General features: G+C 44.8%; 1 protein-coding gene across 2 annotated transcripts in view; it reads right to left on the minus strand.

Annotated features, from left to right (window-relative positions):
* The window catches only part of GRM3 (glutamate metabotropic receptor 3), a 500,188-nt gene that overhangs the window by 197,303 nt on the left and 280,169 nt on the right, over window positions 1-22,716 (minus strand). For both annotated transcript variants that reach the window (XM_077264652.1, XM_077264653.1), the window contains one exon: window positions 16,042-16,599. In XM_077264652.1, coding sequence (XP_077120767.1) covers window positions 16,042-16,509 — 468 coding nt within the window. In that variant the 5' untranslated portion in view covers window positions 16,510-16,599. The remainder of the gene's footprint in view (window positions 1-16,041; window positions 16,600-22,716) is intronic.

Here is a 22,716-nt window from a genome sequence, read left to right on the forward strand (position 1 = left end):
TGTCCTCGTTATTCACCACGACCTACACCACACCACAACGTCCTCACATTCTCAACTTTCCCTGGACGCCCCTTAGCAGGGTCATGGACCGGGCCTAGCCACCGTGACAACCCCAGACCTGAGACACAGAGGCCCGGTACCGGGTGCCCCTCGGCCCTGCGGCAGTGGGGGCGCTCCACATATATTTATATTGAAGTTATTACTGCTTAAAGGGAACCTGTCAGCAGAATTTTGCTACGTCAGGGACCCGGCGAAATAATCCTCTAGAATGCTGGCACATCCAGTGAGGAGTTTCTTATGAGTGAATTCAGGGCTGGCTAATAGCCATTAGAATTCCGGCTCCACCGGAGAGGAGCTGCGTGTTTGGTTTGGACTGCATTACCACTGTTGGCTCTACTCAGTAGCTGTGTCCCCTGTGAGCTAAACAGGGCACAGCGTTCTCTTTACTACGGGCTCTGTGAACTAACAGAGTTCTTTTATACTAATTTACTTCACCGCTTTACTTAGCAGCAGGTTCTTTCCTGCACAGTGGATTCCGGTTTGCGAACACACCAATCTCACCTAATAAATATATTTGGTGCATTCCGCCAACCCTAACAGTATACCAGCACCAGGATCTGGCTAAGTAATGGTGGATGAACAGCGATTGCAGGGGTACATCCAGCTGCTGGAGGGCCGGTTGGCTTCTCTCGAGCGTGCAATCTCGGCGGTGGATGTTACCGCAATAACTGTTCAGGCTGCTAGCGTGGCTGCAGCATCTTTACCCATTGCCACCTCTGTTCTGACCTTATCTCACCTCCCATTGCCTGAAAAATACTCTGAGGACAGTAAGTCCTGTAGGGGTTTCGTGAGCCAGTGTGGTATACATCTCGAGCTCCTGGTTGCATGCTTTCCCACAGAGCAGGCAAAGGTGGGATTCATAATCTCTCTCCTGTCGGACAGAGCTTTGGAGTGGGCTACGCCGCTGTGGGAGCGCAACGATCATGTGGTGTGGAGTGTCCCTCGGTTTCTGAGCACACTGAAGCAGGTTTTAGCAGGACCTCAAGTCACCCATGATACGGGGGCTCCAACTGCTGGCATTGACTCAGGGTTCGACTATGGTCAGCCATTTTGCCATCCACTTCCGGACATTAGCGTCTGAGTTGGAGTGGCCAGATAAAGCCCTCATCCCTGTATTTTGGGGGGGGCTGGCTGATCATGGAAAGGACGCTTTGGCCACTAGGGAGATTCCCACCACACTGGAGGAGCTCATATCAACTAGCATAGATCTTGGTTTTCACGAGCGAAGGTTGGAGCGAGCCCAGTGTAGGCAGAGGTTTTGGCTGGCTCCCACCTTTGCAAGACCTTTGGAATCTCTGGTCCAGGCGCCCGAGTCACATGAGGCCATAGAGGTGTCACGAGCGGGGTCCAAGTCCCGGTCTGCTCATGCACTTAAGGTCTGTCATGTTTGCCGGCAGTCAGGACATCTTGCCTCCAAGTGTCCTCAGCGGTCGGGGAAACGTCAGCGTCTAGTGGCAGTTGGAGGAGGTACACTAGACACGGCAACATTTGCCTCTAAGTTGTCCTTCAAGGGGACAATTACCATAGGCCCATCCACTCTTATGGTAGAGCTATGCATGGACTCTGGGGCAGAGGGTAATCTTATGTCATCCGCTTTCGCCCAGCGTCATGCAATACCCCTGCTGATGCTCGCCAAACCAGTAACCGTTCGAGTGGTAAATGGTTCGCCACTACCCTCACAGATTACACACCAAACCATTCCTTTCACTCTTTCTGTGTCTCCATCACATCAGGAGATTATCTCTCTGTTAGTCATTCCTGAGGGAATTGATGAGGTCCTGTTGGGGATACCATGGCTATGCTATCATTCTCCTCATATAGAGTGGTCCTCAGGGAGAATTTTGGGATGGAGTAAATCCTGTGAGGGTAGATGTCAGAGGGAGTGCATTCAGGTTGCTACCACAGAGGTACCCGCAGATCTTTCCTCTCTCCCCAAGCACTATTGGCCCTATGCGGACGTGTTCTTCAAAAGGGCTGCGGAGACCCTTCCACCTCACCGCCCCTATGACAGTCCTATTGACCTCTTGCCTGGTGCTGAGCCTCCCTGGGGTTGAGTCTATCCGTTATCTCTCCTGGAGATGGAGGCAATGTCTCAGTACATCCAAGAGAATCTGGCAAGAGGATTCATTAGGAAGTCAGTGTCACCTGCAGGGGCTGGGTTCTTCTTTGTGCAGAAGAAGAGTGGAGAATTACATCCATGCATAGACTACAGGGGTCTTAACGCCATCATGTTAAGAACAAGTACCCACTACCTTTGATATCTGAGCTCTTTGATAGGCTACGAGGAGCAAGGGTATTTACTAAATTAGATCTGCAGGGTGCTTACAACCTGATTCGCATCCGTGAGTGGGATGAATGGAAGATGGCTTTTAACACCAGTAATGGGCACTATGAATATCTGGTGATGCCCTTCGGGCTCTGTAATGCCCCAGCCGTTTTCCAAGACTTTGTGAACAACATCTTCCGGGATATGCTCACCACCTCGGTCGTAGTCTTTCTGGATGATATTCTCATCTACTCTCCAGATATTGACTCCCATCAGAGAGATGTTCACAAAGTCTTTGTCCTCTTACAGGCAAACTCCCTCTATGCCAGGTTGGAGATGTGTGTGTTTGAGCAGGAGTCCTTGCCTTTCCTTGGTTATATCATCTCTGCCCAGGGTTTGGCTATGGATCCTGCCAAGCTACAGGCTGTGATGGACTAGCAGGAACCCCATTCACTTAAAGCGGTGTAGCGCTTTATGGGGTTCATTAATTACTATCACCAGTTCATTCCACACTTCTCAACTTTGTTAGCTCCCTTGGTTGCCCTCACCAAGAAGGGAGCAAATCCCAAGTTGTGGTCGGAGGATGTCTCCAAGGCCTTTCTCTCGATTAAGTCACACTTTGCTAGCGCTCCCATTCTACATCGCCCCGATGTAGATAAGCCATTTATCATGGAGGTGGATGCCTCATCCGTTGGTGCTGGAGCAGTCCTTTTCCAAAAGGATGCTCAAGGTCAGAAGCATCCTTGCTTCTTCTTCTCCAAGAGCTTCACACCGGCGGAGAGGAATTATTCCATTGGGGACAGGGATGTTATGATCCTAGTGGCAAGGATCGCAGGTCGGACTAGCTAAGTAACTGAACAGACTACTAGCTCTGGGGAAGTGGTAACTAGATTGACCGCAACCTGATCCTATCCACAAACAACTATAGGCAGCCGTGGAACGTTACCTAAAAAATCCTAGACGTCTCGTCACGGCCTGAGAAACTGACTATTCCTGAAGGGAAAGTAAGTCCTCACTTGCCTCAGTGGAAGACCCCCAAAGATATAGAATAGCCCCCCACAAATATTAATGGTGAGTTAAGGGGAAAGCACAAACGCAGAGATGAAATCAGATTTAGCAAATGAGGCCCGCTAATACTAGATAGCAGAAAATAGGAAGGAAACTGTGCGGTCAATAAAAAAACCCTATTCAAAATATCCACGCAGAGATTGCTCGAGCCCCCGCACCAACTAACGGTGGGGGGGAAGCAACTCCGTACCCCAGAGCTTACCAGCAAAAAGAAATCACATGTTAGCAAGCTGGACTAGACTCATCATACACAGAAATCATATTGCAGGCAGATGAGCAAAAAATATTCAAACAGAACTTAGCTTATCCTGAAGAGGCAGAAAACGAGATAATCAGGAGTAATCAGAATAGCACTGAATACATTGACAGCCGGCAACAAGTGGAAGTGAAGCAGAGCTAAATAGGAGCCTCCCTGGTGAATAACGAGGCAGCTGATCCAGCAGACCCGCAGGATAATAAACCAAACCACCAGGGGGAGCCAAAAAACCACACAATACCATCTGTGACCACAAGAGGGAGCCTGAAAACGGAGTTCACAACAGTACCCCCCCTTGAGGAGGGGTCACCGAACCCTCATCAAAACCCCCAGGGCGATCAGGGTGAGCCACATGGAAGGCACGAACCAAATCGGCCGCATGAACATCAGAGGCGACAACCCAGGAATTATCCTCCTGACCATAGCCTTTCCACTTAACCAAATACTGAAGCCTCTGTCTAGAAATACGAGAATCCAAGATCTTCTCCACCACGTATTCCAATTCTCCCTCAACCAGCACAGGGGCAGGAGGCTCAACCGAAGGAACCACAGGCACCACATACCTCCGCAACAACGACCGATGGAACACATTATGAATAGCAAACGATGCCGGGAGGTCCAAATGAAATGACACAGGGTTAAAGACTTCCAAAATCTTATAAGGACCGATAAACCGAGGCTTAAACTTAGGAGAGGAGACCTTCATAGGAACAAAGCGAGAAGACAACCACACCAAATCCCCAACGCGAAGTCGGGGACCCACACAGCGACGGCGGTTGGCAAAGCGCTGAGCCTTCTCTTGTGACAGCTTCAAATTGTCCACCACATGATTCCAAATCTGATGCAACCTATCCACCACAACATCCACTCCAGGACAGTCAGAAGACTCCACCTGACCCGAGGAAAAACGAGGATGAAACCCTGAATTACAAAAAAAAGGCGAAACCAAAGTAGCAGAACTAGCCCGATTATTAAGGGCAAACTCGGCCAATGGCAAAAAAGTCACCCAGTCGTCCTGATCAGCAGAAACAAAACATCTTAAATAGGTTTCCAAAGTCTGATTAGTGTGCTCGGTTTGGCCATTCGTCTGAGGATGGAAGGCCGACGAAAAAGACAAATTAATGCCCATCTTAGCACAAAAGGTCCGCCAAAATCTAGACACAAACTGGGATCCTCTGTCAGAAACAATATTTTCAGGGATCCCGTGCAAACGAACCACATTTTGAAAAAACAGAGGAACCAACTCGGAGGAGGAAGGCAACTTAGGCAAGGGCACCAAATGGACCATTTTAGAAAAACGATCACACACCACCCAAATGACCAACATTCTCTGAGAGACAGGGAGATCTGAAATAAAATCCATGGAAATGTGCGTCCAAGGCCTCTTCGGGACAGGCAAAGGCAACAACAAGCCACTGGCACGAGAACAGCAAGGCTTAGCCCGAGCACAAATTCCACAAGACTGCACAAAGGACCGCACATCCCGCGACAAGGAAGGCCACCAGAAGGACCTAGCCACCAAATCTCTGGTACCAAAAATCCCAGGATGGCCTGCCAACACCGAAGAATGAACCTCGGAAATAACTCTGCTGGTCCATCTATCCGGGACAAACAGTCTCTCCAGTGGACAACGGTCAGGTCTATCTGCCTGAAACTCCTGCAGCACTCGTCGCAAATCTGGGGAGATGGCAGACAAAATCACTCCTTCTCTGAGGATACCAGCTGGCTCTGAATCACCAGGAGAGTCAGGCACAAAACTCCTAGAAAGAGCATCAGCCTTCACATTCTTCAAACCAGGCAGGTATGAGACCACGAAATCAAAACGAGAGAAAAACAACGACCAACGAGCCTGTCTAGGATTCAGCCGCTTGGCCGACTCGAGATAAATCAAATTCTTGTGATCAGTCAAGACCACCACACGATGCTTAGCTCCCTCGAGCCAATGTCGCCACTCCTCAAATGCCCACTTCATAGCCAACAACTCCCAATTACCAACATCATAATTCCGCTCGGCAGGCGAAAACTTTCTTGAAAAGAAAGCACATGGCTTCACCACAGAGCCATCAGAGCTTCTCTGCGACAAAACAGCCCCCGCTCCAATCTCAGAAGCATCAACCTCGACCTGGAAAGGAAGGGAGACGTCTGGCTGACATAAGACCGGAGCCGAAGAAAACCGGCGCTTCAGCTCCCGAAAGGCCTCCACAGCCGCAGGAGACCAATTAGTAACATCAGAACCCTTCTTGGTCAAATCCGTCAATGGCTTAACAACACCAGAAAAATTAGCGATGAAGCGACGGTAAAAATTAGCAAAACCCAAGAACTTCTGAAGACTCTTAACAGATGTAGGCTGAGTCCAGTCATGAATAGCCTGAACCTTGACTGGGTCCATCTCAATAGCAGAAGGAGAAAAAATGAAACCCAAAAAAGAGACCTTCTGGACTCCAAAAAGACATTTTGAGCCCTTCACAAATAAAGCATTGGAACGCAGGACCTGAAACACCATCCTGACCTGCTTAACATGGGACTCCCAATCATCCGAAAAAACCAGAATATCATCCAGATACACAATCATAAATTTATCCAGATATTCGCGGAAGATGTCATGCATAAAGGACTGAAAGACAGAAGGAGCGTTAGAAAGTCCAAAAGGCATCACCAAGTACTCAAAATGGCCTTCGGGCGTATTAAATGCAGTTTTCCATTCATCACCCTGCTTAATACGCACAAGGTTATACGCACCACGAAGATCTATCTTGGTGAACCAACTAGACCCCTTAATGCGAGCAAACAGATCAGATAACAATGGCAAAGGATACTGAAATTTGACCGTGATTTTGTTTAGAAGGCGATAATCAATACAAGGTCTCAAGGAACGATCCTTCTTAGCCACAAAAAAGAACCCCGCACCAAGAGGGGAGGAGGAGGGGTGAATAAGTCCTTTCTCCAAAGACTCGTTTATATAACTCCGCATAGCAGCATGCTCCGGCACTGACAAATTGAAAAGTCGTCCCTTAGGAAACTTACTACCAGGAATCAAATTTATAGCACAATCACAATCCCTATGAGGAAGTAGAGAACTGAGTTTGGGCTCATCAAATACATCCTGGTAATCTGACAAAAACGCAGGGACCTCAGAAGGAGTGGATGAAGCAATTGACACCACAGGAGCATCGCCATGAATTCCCTGACAACCCCAACTTGACACAGACATTGCTTTCCAATCCAGGACTGGATTATGAGTCTGCAACCATGGCAGGCCCAACACGACAACATCATGCAAATTATGCAATACAAGAAAGCGAATCACCTCCTGATGAACAGGAGTCATGCACATGGTCACTTGTGTCCAGTACTGAGGTTTATTCGTAGCCAATGGTGTAGCATCAATTCCCCTTAGTGGAATAGGGAATTTTAAAGGCTCCAAAACAAAACCACAGCGCCTGGCAAATGACAAATCCATCAGACTCAGGGCAGCACCTGAATCCACAAAAGCCATAACCGGGTAAGATGACAGGGAACAAATCAGGGTAACAGACAAAATAAACTAAGGGTACTGTCACACAGTGCAATTTTGATCGCTACGACGGCACGATCCGTGACGTCGCAGCGTCGTATGATTATCGCTCCAGCGTCGTAGACTGCGGTCACACTTTGCAATCACGGCGCTGGAGCGATGCCGAAGTCCCCGGGTAACCAGGGTAAACATCGGGTTACTAAGCGCAGGGCCGCGCTTAGTAACCCGATGTTTACCCTGGTTACCAGCGTAAACGTAAAAAAAACAAACAGTACATACTCACATTCCGGTGTCTGTCCCCCGGCGTTCTGCTTCTCTTCACTGTTTAAGCACCATAGCCGGAAAGCAGAGCGGTGACGTCACCGCGTCACCGCTGTGCACGCTTTCCGGCCGGCAGGCGCTCACAGTGCAGAGAAGCTGAGACGCCGGGGGACAGACACCGGAATGTGAGTATGTACTGTTTTTTTTTTTTTACGTTTACGCTGGTAACCAGGGTAAACATCGGGTTACTAAGCGCGGCCCTGCGCTTAGTTACCCGATGTTTACCCTGGTTACAAGCGAACACATCGCTGGATCGCTGTCACACACAACGATCCAGCGATGTCAGCGGGTGATCAAGCGACGAAAGAAAGTTCCAAACGATCTGCTACGACGTACGATTCTCAGCAGGGTCCCTGATCGCTGCTGCGTGTCAGACACTGCGATATCGTAACGATATCGCTAGAACGTCACGAATCGTACCGTCGTAGCGATCAAAATTGCACTGTGTGACAGTACCCTTAGGCTGTAAAGTACCGATGGTGACAGATTTATCAATCTTTTTTGTGCGCGAAGGCTACGTTCACATTTGCGGTCAGCGCCGCAGCGTCGGGCGCCGCAGCGGCGCCGCATGCGTCATGCACCCCTATATTTAACATGGGGGCGCATGGACATGCGTTGTGCTGCGTTTTGCGCCGCATGGCCGCAAGCGTTGGACGCAAGAAACGCATCAAGTTGCATTTTTTTTGCGTCCAACTTTCGGCCAAAAACGACGCATGCGGCGCAAAACGCAGCGTTTTAGCGTGCGTTTTGCCGCGTTTTTGTTTGCGTTGTGCGCTGCGGCGCACAACGCAAATGTGAACGTAGCCTTAGAGCATGGTGAGATAACATGAGCTGAGTCACCACAGTAAAAGCACAACCCATTTTGCCGTCTATAATTTTGCCGTTCACTTCTGGTCAGAATTCTATCACATTGCATAGACTCAGGTGTCTGTTCAGAAGACACCGCCAAATGGTGCGCAGGTTTGCGCTCCCGCAAACGCCGATCAATCTGAATGGCCAGAGTCATTGACTCATTCAGACCTGCAGGCGTAGGGAACCCCACCATGACATTCTTATTGGCTTCAGAAAGACCTTTTCTGAAATTTGCAGCCAGGGCACACTTATTCCATTGAGTAAGCACCGACCATTTCCGAAATTTCTGGCAGTACACCTCTGCATCATGTTGCCCCTGAGAGAGGGCCAACAACGCTTTTTCAGCCTGGTTCTCCAGATTAGGTTCCTCATAGAGCAATCCAAGGGCCAGAAAAAACGCATCCACACTGAGCAACGCAGGATCCCCTGGAGCCAATGCGAAAGCCCAATCTTGAGGATCGCCACGCAAGAAAGAAATAATAATCTTAACTTGCTGAACAGAATCCCCAGAGGAACGAGGTTTCAAAGAAAGAAACAACTTGCAATTGTTCTTAAAATTCAGGAACCTAGATCTATCTCCAGAAAACAACTCCGGAATAGGTATTCTAGGCTCTGACATAGGACTGTGCACAACAAAATCCTGAATACTCTGCACCCTTGCAGCAAGATGATCTACACTGGAGGCTAAACTCTGGATATCCATATCAGCAGCTGAACTCAGAGCCACACCAAGATTAAGAGGAGGAGAGAAGCCAGACACACAGCAGCTAGACACACGGCAGCAAAAAAAAAAAAAAATATCTCCAAGCTTCTTTTCTCCTGCTTCTGCCATGCAATTAACACTTTATAGGCCGGCTAGCTAAGTAACTGAACAGACTACCAGCTCTGGGGAAGTGGTAACTAGATTGACCGCAACCTGATCCTATCCGCAAACAACTATAGGCAGCCGTGGAACGTTACCTAAAAAATCCTAGACGTCTCGTCACGGCCTGTGAAACTGACTATTCCTGAAGGGAAAGTAAGTCCTCACTTGCCTCAGTGGAAGACCCCCAAAGATATAGAATAGCCCCCCACAAATATTAACGGTGAGTTAAGGGGAAAGCACAAACGCAGAGATGAAATCAGATTTAGCAAATGAGGCCCGCTAATACTAGATAGCAGAAAATAGGAAGGAAACTGTGCGGTCAATAAAAAAACCCTATTCAAAATATCCACGCAGAGATTGCTCGAGCCCCCGCACCAACTAACAGTGCGGGGGAAGCAACTCCGTACCCCAGAGCTTACCAGCAAAAAGAAATCACATGTTAGCAAGCTGGACTAGACTCATCATACACAGAAATCATATTGCAGGCAGATGAGCAAAAAATATTCAAACAGAACTTAGCTTATCCTGAAGAGGCAGAAAACGAGATAATCAGGAGTAATCAGAATAGCACTGAATACATTGACAGCCGGCAACAAGTGGAAGTGAAGCAGAGCTAAATAGGAGCCTCCCTGGTGAATAACGAGGCAGCTGATCCAGCAGACCCGCAGGATAATAAACCAAACCACCAGGGGGAGCCAAAAAAACAAAGTCACACAATACCATCTGTGACCACAAGAGGGAGCCTGAAAACGGAGTTCACAACACAGGGAGTTGCTAGCCATGAAGTTGGCTTTCTCAGAGTGGAGACATCTCTTGGAGGGAGCTCGCTTTCCCTTCCAGGTATTCACTGACCACAAGAACTTGGTATGTCTACAGAAGGCCCAGCGGCTGAATTCTCGCCAGGCTAGATGGTCCCTGTTCTTCTCCCGGTTCCATTTTACTCTCCATTTTCTCTCTGGGGAGAACATTCATGCCGACACTCTCTCCTGCTCCGTAGTGTCATCTGAGGAGGAGGATGAGGAGCCTCAGCTTTTTGTCCCCTCTGAGAGCCTGAAAACTGTGGCCCCGGTTTCACTAGAGTCTGTGCCCCCGGGCAAGACTTTCGTACCAGCGAATTTGCGACCGGAGGTTCTCTCTTGGGCTCACTCGTCCAGAGTGGGTGGACATTTTGGAACCAAGAGGACATCTGAGCTTTCGGCGAGGACGTACTGGTGGCCGCATATGGCCCGTGACGTCGTGGACTATATTTGGGCGTGTGTCTCCTGCGCCCAGAATCGGTCTTCATGACAACGGCCTGCTGGGTTACTTTACCCCATGCCGGTGGCAGACAGGCCGTGGGAGATGGTCGGGATGGAATTTGTGGTGGGTTTGCCCAAGTCTCGCGGCTGTACCATCATTTGGGTCATCACCAATCCTTTCTCGAAAATGGTGCATTTGGTGCCGCTACCACGGTTACCTTCTGCACGGGCCTTGGCGGCGTTGTTCATTAAAAATATCTTCCGCTTACATGGAATGCCTGATAAAGTTGTCAGCGACCGGGGCCCCCAGTTTGCATCTCGGTTTTGGAGAGAGCTCTGCCGTTTACTCAGCATAGAGCTGAATCTCTCCTCTGCATATCATCCCGAGATGAATGGGTTGGTAGAGAGAACCAATCAGACTCTGGTGACATACTTACGTCATTTTGTCTATGCTAGGCAGGATGACTGGGCATCTTTGCTACCTTGGGCGGAATTTGCCTTGAACAACGCCGTAGCCGATTCCACTGGTCAGACTCCTTTTCTCCTTAATTACGGCCAGCATCCGCGTGTCCCTGTGCCCATGCCCGTGTCATCCACCGATTCTAGGGTGGCAGACTGGGCGGTGGAGGCACGTGACATCTTTGACCGCGCACAGGATGCCATCCGGGCCTCCAAGGAGAGAATGAGGGTCTCGGCTGATACACACCGGCGCCCCGCTCCGACCTTTGCTCCTGGTGACTTAGTGTGACTCTCCGCCCCACAACATCAGTTGAGTCCACTAAGTTTGCGCCTCGCTACATTGGCCCGTTCAAGGTTCTGGAACAGGTCAACCCTGTGGTCTACCGTTTGGCCATTCCTCCACACCTTGGTATCACCGACACTTTCCACGTCTCTCTCTTAAAGCCCGTCCATTTGTCCCGGTTTTCCGAGTCATCTGCCGGGATGTCGGGTTCATCCATGGATGAGTTTGAGGTGAATGCTGGGGTGCAAGGTGGTACGTGGCTAGAAATTTTATCTGGTGGACTGGAAGGGTCACGGCCCAGAGGGCAGAACCTGGGAACCTGTGGAGCACATTCGGGCTCCGCTGCTCATTGCAGCTTTTGAGCATAGCAAGGCTCAAGGAGGGGGGGTAATGTTAGGAGTCGAGTTCCCGCAGCTGCAGAGGGGGAATCTCGAATCATGTCTGCTGCGGTCTCCCATTCTGCATCAGCCGCAGTGGAACCTGCTCAGCGGAGACGTCGGTCCGAGCGTCTCACTGAATCTGCTATTGTACCCTGCACTGGTCTGTGGCGAGCAGGCTTTTCTTGGACTAAGTCCTGCTTTGCACACACTGAGCATGCCCAGGGTAAGATCTCTCAATGGAGATCAAGGGTCACATGCTCAGATACAGCAGCAACTTCCATTGGTCCTCCAGGAAGGTCCTGAACCTGATCAAGTTCTGTGGCAGCCTTCCATTGGTCCTTCTGGGAAGGTCCTGAAGTTGCTGCAGATATAAAAGATTCTCATGACCGCACGGCCATGTGCTTGTATCAAATATGTACGAGCTCAGCGCCAGTGTGGTCATGTGTGTGGTCAGGGACCCAGCTGAAATAAGCTCCTAGAATGCTGGCACCTCCGTCGAGGAGTTTTGTGTGTATGCAGTCAGGGACCCGGCTGAAATAAGCCCCTAGAATGCTGGCACCTCCGTCGAGGAGTTTTGTGTGTATGCAGTCAGGGACCCGGCTGAAATAAGCCCCTAGAATGCTGGCACCTCCGGCGAGGAGTTTCTTATGAGTGAATTCAGGGCTGGCTAATAGCCATTAGAATTCCGGCTCCACCGGAGAGGAGCCGCGTGTTTGGTTTGGACTGCATGACCACTGTCGGCTCTACTCAGTAGCTGTGTCCCCTGTGAGCTAAACAGGGCACAGCATTCTCTTTACTACGGGCTCTGTGAACTAACAGAGTTCGTTTATACTAATTTACTTCACCACCTTACTTAGCAGCAGGTTCTTTCCTGCACGGTGGATCCCGGGTTGCGAACGCACCTATCTCACCTAATAAATATATTCGGTGCATTCCGCCAACCCTAACAGATACTAATTAAAATGATACCTGGGGTGAACAAATCCGTTTTGTGGATATTGTGTAACCAGGTCTTGAAGTTTCCTTATAATCATAGCTTCAGGCATCCAAGCAGGACTGCGGGTCAGGGTCTTTGGCTCTACCTCGGTCCCTCCGCTGCTCTTGTTGTCTTCACCATCCTCTGGGTTTAAACTTTGCACCAATGCTGTCTTAGCGGCGGCAACACTTGAGCACATTGATCTCCTGGCAGTCTTCAGGAAAATGGCATCAGTGTCAGTGCATGTGCATATTTAGATCTCGGCTCAATGACGAACCAAGATTTCAATGTGTGCATGTGCCACTACAGCTGCCATTTTACTGAAGACCACCGGAAGGTCAATTTGTGTATGAGCTGCCATGGCACCATTTTCATGAAGACTGTCTGGAGAGCAATGTGCGAAAGTGCTCTCTGCAGCCAGGATAGAACCAGCGCAAAGTTTAGACCAGGAGATTGATAAAGATAACAAGAGCAATGGTAGACCCCACCCACAGTCCTGCTCCCACAGTCCTGCCCCTATGCATAAAGCTTTGATTATAAGAAAACTTCAAACCCTGTGTGCGATAAATTCACATAATGGAATTCTTCACTACAGTATCGTCTAATCAGTATCACAGCACCAATTTGGCCATGTATGTGCTTTACTAAGCAAAATACTGCTGACAGGTTCTCTTTAATAGTTATAGATACCTACTTTCAACACAGCGGAGCTAACACTGTAGTAGAGACAAAAACTGAGGACACTACTATAAATATAAGTAAATTGGATCACTGACCAAACGATAAAGAAATATGAGCAAACAACAAAGACAGTAGCGTGTAAAGGCAAGGTTCACCACTGAATATACAACATTTAACCAAATTATCTTTATTAAAAATTTTACAAGCAAAACAAAGGATGCTTTAAAAACAATTAACCCCTTCATGACCTGGCCATTTTTTGCAATTCTGACCTGTGTCCCTTTATGAGGTAATAACTCAGGAATGCTTCAACGGATCCTAGTGATTCTGAGATTGCTTTTTTGTGACATATTCATGTTAGTGGTAAATTTAGGTCAATAATTTTTGCATTTATTTGTGAAAAAATCAGAAATTTTGAGAAAATGTAGCAAATTTGACAATTTTCAAATTTTGAATTTTTATTCTGTTAAGCCAGAAAGTTATGTGACACAAAATAGTTAATAAGCAACATTTCCCACATGTCTTCTTTACATCAGCACAAATTTGAAACAACATTTTTTTGGGTTAGGAGGTTATAAGGGTTAAAATTTGACCAGCATTTTCTCATTTTTACCACAAAATTTACAAAACCATTTTTTTAGGGACCACCTCACATTTGAAGACAGTTTGAGGGGTTTATATGGCTCAAAATACCCAAAAGTGACACCATTCTAAAAACTGCACACCTTATGGTGCTCATAACCACATTCAAGAATTTTATTAACCCTTCAGGTGTTTCACAGCAGCAGAAGCAAAATGGAAGGAAAAAAATGAACATTTAACTTTTTAGTTGCAAAAATGATATTTTAGGAACAATTTTTTTATTTTCCCAAGGGTAAAAGGAGAAAGTGGACCCAAGAGTAGTATGCTGAAACCCATTTTGGAAACTAGATCCACCCAAGGAACTTAAGTAGATGCATAGTGAGCACTTTGAACCCCCACGTGCTTCACAAATTGATCCGTAAAATTGAAAAAGTACTTTTTTTTCACAAAAAGCCTCAATTTTTTCATTTTCACATGGGCAACAGGATAAAATGGATACTAAAATGTGTTGGGCAATTTCTCCTGAGTACACCGATACCTTATATGTGGGGGTAAACCACTGTTTGGGCACACGGCAAGGCTTGGAAGGGAAGGAGCGCCATTTGACTTTTTGAATGGAAAATTAGCTCCAATCGTTAGCGGACACCATGTCGCGTTTGGAGAGCCCCTGTGTGCCTAAACATCACAAGTGACCTCATTTTGTAAACTAGACTCCCCAGGGAACTGATCCAGATGCATAGTGAGCAATTGAACCCCCAGGTGCTTCACAAATTGATCCGTAAAATTGAAAAAGTACTACGCATACTAGATCATGACTAAGACCACCAGGTCGAAACGCGTAGATGGTCATTAGGTTCTATAGGCTGTATAAGACCTGTTGGAATTAAAGAAGAAGGGTCACCCGGTCACATCATAGAGGAGGGGAAGAGCCCCAGGTGTATCGCCACACAGCGTGGCTTCCTCAGTGTACTGAATTACTGTGGACTCTGTGGAGAACTGTAATCATCATCATCAACAGCTCCAGTAAAAGCAAGGTTTTCTTCCTGTTGCACCTGAGTTCTGGACATTGCTTTTTGAGACTGGCTGATTCTGTATCACTTCCACAACTTCTCCCTTTTTATTTTGCTGAGGACAGCTTGCCGACCGGTGAGAACATCGTAACCATTGGCTGCCATTGCACACCGGCTCAGTGGACATCTACCTAGACAGAAAGTTCAACTCTGCTGTACTGTGTTGGCAATATTGGATTGAAGTTCATTCTCTGTCCTCCGGAGTACACGCCAGTGCAAGGCAATATTGCCTTGCGCTGGTGTGTACTCCGGAGGACAGAGAATGAATTTCAATCCAATATTGCGGCCAGCATGCAGCCAGTGGATAAGGAAAGGGTGAATCAAACACCCGAAAACCCCGCCCATATGACCCAAAACTGGTCCCGTCAAATTCAGGTGACAGGTTCCCTTTAACTGCTGTTGTTATTAGATTTGTTTTTCATAGAATGCACTTAGTCACTATCATGTTTCTGATGACTATGACAATGCATTCATTATGACTATCTGGGCGCTGAAACAAACTTACTAGACTGACGTCATGAATGATATAGGGGTCAGTTGATCGCACAATAAACTTGCAGGTGCCAGCATCTCTGTGCTTTCACAACGTTTTGTATTGTGATGAGCTATACACAATGACTATGTGCAGCTGCAGGCGAGACCACATGTAATGTTTTATGATAAACCATTTCAGCTGTGATCAAGATTTTTGGCCATCCAGACATCCTTTGATTGGACAATTGCATATTAAATAACCTGGTTCCTCCCCACATTAACCAGACAAAGGCATTTGGTAAAGACATGTTGGGTGTATGTTTCTGAAGTGGGTGTACCTCCTTCCTCTTACTTAGATCTGATTGTTGGTCATTATAGTCAACTCTTCTTCATTCACCAGTATAAATTTCTCATGTGTGTAATCTTATTTCTTTATTAAACCCTTTTATGACCACAAATATCAGCTCAATTACATCAGTTGAGATAAAATTAGAAGGAAGATAAAAATTAAAACATCTTCCAATAAGAACTTAAAAGCTCTCAGTTAAGTTATTCTGCAGACAGCATAGACAGTGCAGCACAGAGGCTATAAAATGCAAATAGTTCAACATATTTCATGAAGCCCAATCGCAAAAATTTGCCAAAAATACATACTATAACTCTAAGTAGAAATAAAAGCAATAATATGTTGCTTACCTGTATAGATACACTGCTATATGAACCGCCTATCACTCCAGCAATAAGTAATGGACTGTTCCCTTGAATGGCAAGTGAACCATCCGGACACACATATTCTGCTTCATCCACCTTTGTCAATGAAGCCCTAACAAATTCCAAGGATTGCTCCAGTGCATAAGTATCCCTTGAACAGGTATCCAAAATGTGAACACCTAATTTTACTCCAGGAAGAAGTGCACTGTCTCGGTTAATATGATCAATTGCAAACAACATGGCTTCCAAGCGCTGTATGCCTCGATCTTCATTAATCCTTCCACATTCTTCTAATCCTGCGCCCTTTTCTTTTATTGGAAACAGACCTCCTAAAACAAGATCTCCCTCAAACTTGATCTCTTTCCTTATAAAGTTGTGGTCACTTGAAGAAAGCAGAACTCCTTTGGAAAATAAGGCCAAAACAACCAGTTGAAGGCTGTGAAAAGTCTTCATGATTTTTGCTTTTTAATGTAGGAGCTGCAATTGCAAATTATATATCCTCCATGTCAGAGTCATTTAGATGGATGCAATAACATCGCATTCCTAAGGAAATACAAGGAAGACATTTGTTACGACATATAATCATTATGCCAATCTAAGCATGCACTTTTCCTACATTTACAACATAGACATATAAATAATCTAGAAATACTGTACAACTGTACATACTTGGAGAATTTGACAGATAATTTTCTTGTGTTTTTAATAATGAAAATTAGGAAGCATAATAGGTAACCTCTTATAAGAGTTGCCAACCTTACCAGAAGCTGGATTTTAACCCCTTAATTACAGCCAATACGTATTTTAACTGACCTGCGATATAAGAGAATAGGCTCCCCATACAGGTGACAATCCAGCAGCTGGTGACTGTACACTATAGCTGACAACTTGCTGCATCAGCCAATATCAGTGTTTGCACCGTCCAACTCTGTTTAACACCTTAGATGCTGCTGTCCTTAGTGACTACATCATTATAAATGGCTAACGGAGTGTGGGGGCTTCCTTTTTATTCCAATTGGTGCCCTCAGATCATGATTGTGTGGTCCTGATGTTTGCCATGGCAATTCACGACCAAATAGCGGCCTTAGAGTCTGACGGCTGTAGTAATCTGTTCAGAAGTTAGTGACATTTAGGTGGTAAAAATACACATTTTCATTCCTGTCATGCCACTTTGCATTAATTCCTGAAAAGCACCTGAAGGGTTAATAAACTACTTGACAGCAGTTTTCAATATGTCAGGGGGTGCTGTTTTTAAAATGGTATCACTTTGGGGGTTTTACCAATATATGGGACTCCTAAAGTCACTTCAAATATGGATAGGTCCCTAAATAAATAAATTTTGTAAATTTCCTTGAAAAAATGAAAAATTACTGCTACATTTTTAAACCTCCTAAAATGCTAACAAAATAAAAGAACATTTTATAAATGGTGCTGATGTAAAGCAGACATATGGGAAATGGTATTTATGAATGTTTTGCTATGGTATAACTATCTGGATTAAAGGGATAATCATTCAAAGTTTGAAAATTGCTAATTTTTTTTACATTTTTCTCAAATTTCTGATATTTTTTATAAATAAACACAAAACATATTCACCTAAATTTACCATTATCATAAAGTATAATGTGTCATAAAAAAACAATCTCAAAATCACTGGGATTTGTTGAAGCGTTTCAGAGTTATTACCACATAAAGTGACATTGGTCAGATTTCAAAAATTTGGCTCCCTCACTAATTAAAGCTATAATCTAAAAGTTCATTATACTCATTTGATGCTACTCTTAGTATACTTGGCCATGTGATATCATAGTCACGTGATAAATACATGTGACTGCTACATCCATTTCCTCTGGTGAACTACAATTAAACAAAAACTGCGCTCATCAGATGGACAGGCGTCAAGGGGCAAATGTCAACAGATAAATACAGAAGATGAATTGACAAGTTACAGATTCGTTAATTAACACCAATAATGGATAGTAGCCAGTCCACTATTGCCATTAAGAATATTTGTGCAAAACAATAATATTTTTACCCACACGTGCAAAAATTTTAGGCAGTGATGAAAAAAATGCTGCAATCTAAGTATGCTTCTGTTATATTAATTAACAAAATGCAAATTATATTAACAAAAGAGAAATATCAATCAAATTAATATATGCTGTGACCATCATTTGCCTTAAAAAAATCTAAAACATTTTTCTAGATACACTTAGAAATAATCAGGGATTTTGTAGGATTATAATCAGGTCTATGAGGAACCAATTATAATAAACAGGTGATAATGATCATAATTTTCATATGAAGGTTTGCAAATTGAGGAAGAGAAGAGGACATAAAGAAACAATTTGAATATTTAACATATAAGGAGAGCATAAGATAGTCTATAAATCTCCTTTTCACCGGCTTGCTACTCTACATAAGGAAAAATGTTACACAGTCACTAACTGAACAAAACCAGTTGTGTAGGAGGCTTAAAACTGGATGAGGAACAGCTAAACTCTGCTACAAGGTGAAATTCTGGAAGACAGTTTCATATCACTGGTCATACACTGTGGAAAGAATGAGCACAGCAACAAGATACATAATAGTTAAATTGCACCACCAAGTTCTCTTCCATGAAAAGATCTCAAAGCACACTGGGGTTTCAAGATGTGCTGATCAAGTTCTTCTGCAAAAATGCCAAGAAATGGCAACGTTGAAAACCATAGACAAAATAGTCAGACAAAAATGTAGTGCAACTAGTGTTGAGCATTCCGATACCGCAAGTATCGGGTATCGGCCGATACTTGCGGGTATCGGAATTCCGATACCGAGATCCGATACTTTTGTGGTATCGGGTATCGGTATCGAAACAACATTAATGTGTAAAATAAAGAATTAAAATAAAAAATAGGGATATACTCACCTCTCCGACGCAGCCTGCACTTTACCGAGGGAACCGGCAGCCTTCTTTGCTTAAAATGCGCGCGTTTACTGCCTTCCGTGACGTCACGGCTTGTGATTGGTCGCGTGCCGCCCATGTGGCCGCGACGCGACCAATCACAGCAAGCCGTGACGTAATTTTCAGGTCCTGAATGCCTAATTCTAGGCATTCAGGATTTTAAAATTACGTTACGGCTTGTGATTGGTCGCGTCGCGGTCACATGAGCGACGCGACCAATCACAAGCCGTGACGTCACGGGAGGCAGGAAACGCGCGCATTTTAAAATTACGTCACGGCTTGTGATTGGTTGCGTGCCGCCCATGTGACCGCGACGCGACCAATCACAGCAAGCCGTGACGTAATTTCAGGTCCTGAATGCCTAATTCTGCATTCAGGACCTGAAATTACATCACGGCTTGCTGTGATTGGTCGCGTCGCGGCCACATGGGCGGCACGCGACCAATCACAAGCCATGACGTCACGGAAGGCAGTAAACGCGCGCATTTTAAGCAAAGAACGCTGCCGGTTCCCTCGGTGAGGTGCAGGCTGCGTCGGAGAGGTGAGTATAGCAATATTTTTTATTTTAATTCTTTATTTTACACATTAATATGGATCCCAGGGCCTGAAGGAGAGTTTCCTCTCCTTCAGACCCTGGGATCCATCAGGGATACCGTCCGATACTTGAGTCCCATTGACTTGTATTGGTATCGGGTATCGGTATCGGATTAGATCCGATACTTTGCCGGTATCGGCCGATACTTTCCGATACCGATACTTTCAAGTATCGGACGGTATCGCTCAACACTAAGTGCAACAGATTAAAGACACGTCATTCTTATTTGCCTTTGAAATTTGAAAATATCCAGCAGTGCCATCAGGCCAAAACTGACTGGCAGCAACCAGTAAGACCAAACTATAGCCATTTACTGTTTAGAGAAGTCTGTCCGTAAATGGTTTCTATGAACGATTTTAGGCCAAAAAGCCATACTTTTGACATGGATTTTTTTAATGGTATTTATTGTATAGGTTATTGTACAGTTTTATAGCATATTACTTAACGGATGTGGCAATGCCAAACTTTTTTGTTTAATTTACTTTTACATATTATAAAACAGTATTTTTAGTAGCAAAATATTTTTTTGATATTTTTCCATATTTTACTTGTTTTTACATTTGTACAATTTTTTTTATCCTTGAATTAACCTCATTCATTAACATTGCCATACAACTGGCCAAATATAGAAATTCTGGCACCCATCCTACAATAATATCCTCCATCCTGTAATAATACAGCCTTCCTGTAATAATACCCCCTTCATGTAATAATATCCTCCATTTTGTAATAATGTCCCCTATCCTGTATTAATGTCCTCTTCCTGTAATAATGTGGTCCGTCCTGAAATAATGCCTCAATCATGTAATAATGTCTCCCATCTTGTAAAAATGTCCCCCTTCCTGTATTAATGTCAGCCATTCTGGCCCTTTTCTGGAATAATTCCCCCATCCCGTAATAATTTTCCCCCATCCCGTATTAATGTTTTCCATACTGGTCCTCATGTTGTAATAATGTCCCCCAACCTGTAATAATGTTACCCTTCCTATAATAATGCCCCCCTCTTTATAATACTGTCCTCAATAATTTTCCCCATCTTAAAATAACATCCCCCATCCTGTAATAATATTCTCCTTTCTGTAATAATGTCTCCCTCCCTGTAATAAGATCCCCCATCTTGTAGTAATGTCCCTCATCATGCCGCTCTTGTTGTTCACATTTAAAAAAAGGAAAAAAGATTCTTCTCACCTGTCCTCGCTCTCTCAGCAAACTGCATCCTCTTCCTACTCCACAGCCAGGGCGGAGCATGGCAGTGATGTCATATGCTGATCGCAATAAGTATGCCGGCATCAGCTGCTGGCCTATGATTGGCAAGTGGCTCCTATTAGTATTGCAGTGCAGGGAGCTAGTGGTTTTCTGTGCTGGGATGCATTTCAATTGAGTGTGCATCAGAATATGGTGGGCCACCTGACTCCCTGATCATTTTGAAAGCTCGGGTGTCCATGGGCTGCAGATTGCAGCCTCAGGGACTGCATGTGGTCTGTGGGCTTCATGAAAACATAGCAATATGGATATAGAAAAGAGGCACCTGGCTGGTATGCTGGACTGATTAATGAAAATGTTATTAGGAGTTAACTATTTGGCTGTAACAGAAGGCAGTTTGTTCCCTGAAGCGCTGGAGAGCAGTACAAAAATGAGTGTCTGCAGGCAACAGTGAAGCATGGTGGAGGTTCCTTGTAAGTTTGGGTATCATTTCTGCAAGTAGTGAGTTACAGTATGCATCTGGGCAGGATTAATAGTGTCCTCAATGCTGAGAAATTCAGGCAGGTAATTATCATCATACAATATCATCAGGGAGGCTTCTGATTAACTCGAAATGTATTCTGCAGCTGGAACATGATCCCAAATAAACAGCTTTATCATTAAGAACTGTCTTTAGAGTAAAGAGGAAGAAAAAGTCCTTGAAGCAATGATATCGCCCCAACAGAGATCTCAATGCCATCACATCTGTCTAGGATAATGAAAAACAGAAGGATTTACAAAAATCTACATCCACACACTATCTGTAATGGTGGAACAACTTTCTGAGTTTATTCATTAACTGTGTCCTGGTGTACCTACTAGAATTGGTGCTGTTTTTAAGGCAAAGGTGGTTACAGCAAAAAGTGGTTTGATTTTTCTTTTGTTCATTAAGTTTACAAAATTATCTATAAACACATTTATTTTTTAAAGAATTTTTACTGTGCAGTACTATTTTGTGTAATTGTATTTTCATTGTTACATAATACATTGCAAAACAAGATAGAATAAGCAGAACGCCCATGTTGCCAGTGTATAATGATAGCTCTAATCACTGCTGCAGCATTTTTGCAAGTGATTGGGGGATTTACAGAGGGCATTAGCATATTTAAGACTAAGCAAATTCGCCTGGTCAAACAATAACTTCCGTGGATGCTAGCAGTTGTTGCAGGGTATAATCGAAGTTGGAGATTTAATTAGAAAAATGTCCTTGGTTTATTGTCACATATTGAAACAAATATGTCCATTAAAAATAATGAGACTACATGTGTAAGCCTCACCAATAGTGATGGACTTGTGGTAATTAGCATTTGGCTTCTCTGAGCAGGAATAAATAATAATTTGTAACCACAAATATATTGGCGTTATTAAAGCAGAAAGCCATTTTCCCTCACTTAACCCAAATAGTGTATTTTGTGCAAGCGATAAACAATCTGAATCGTTTCCCAGTGAACAGAAAGCTTTTTCTTATGAGACAAGGATGGATTAAGGCACTTAGACAGTTCTTATTTCTGACTTTCTCCTAATCTTGACAACACAATAAAGATTTTATTATTATTGTGCTACTCGTCTGTATACTCAATATTTAAGTTAGTATCCATCTTGTTCTTAAGTTCAATGCTGTGGGTCACACAGGGATTTCATTTGCTATTGTATTGTAAGGAAGTTAGGTTAAATTAAGTGGATAATATAATATTATCATTGTAATAATTGTCTGATGAAATCAAATATTTCTGTAAGGAGAGTTACCCTGCAGATTAGCTGATGGCCAATTACCCTGCAGATTAGCTGATGGCCCAAGATGCTAACCATATATTGGAATCTGTAAATTAATGATTGATCATGTAAGACATAATAGTTCACCCAGGGCAGAATCGGGATT

Source organism: Ranitomeya variabilis, chromosome 5 (genome assembly GCF_051348905.1).
Source record: "Ranitomeya variabilis isolate aRanVar5 chromosome 5, aRanVar5.hap1, whole genome shotgun sequence".
Taxonomy (NCBI): domain Eukaryota; kingdom Metazoa; phylum Chordata; class Amphibia; order Anura; family Dendrobatidae; genus Ranitomeya; species Ranitomeya variabilis.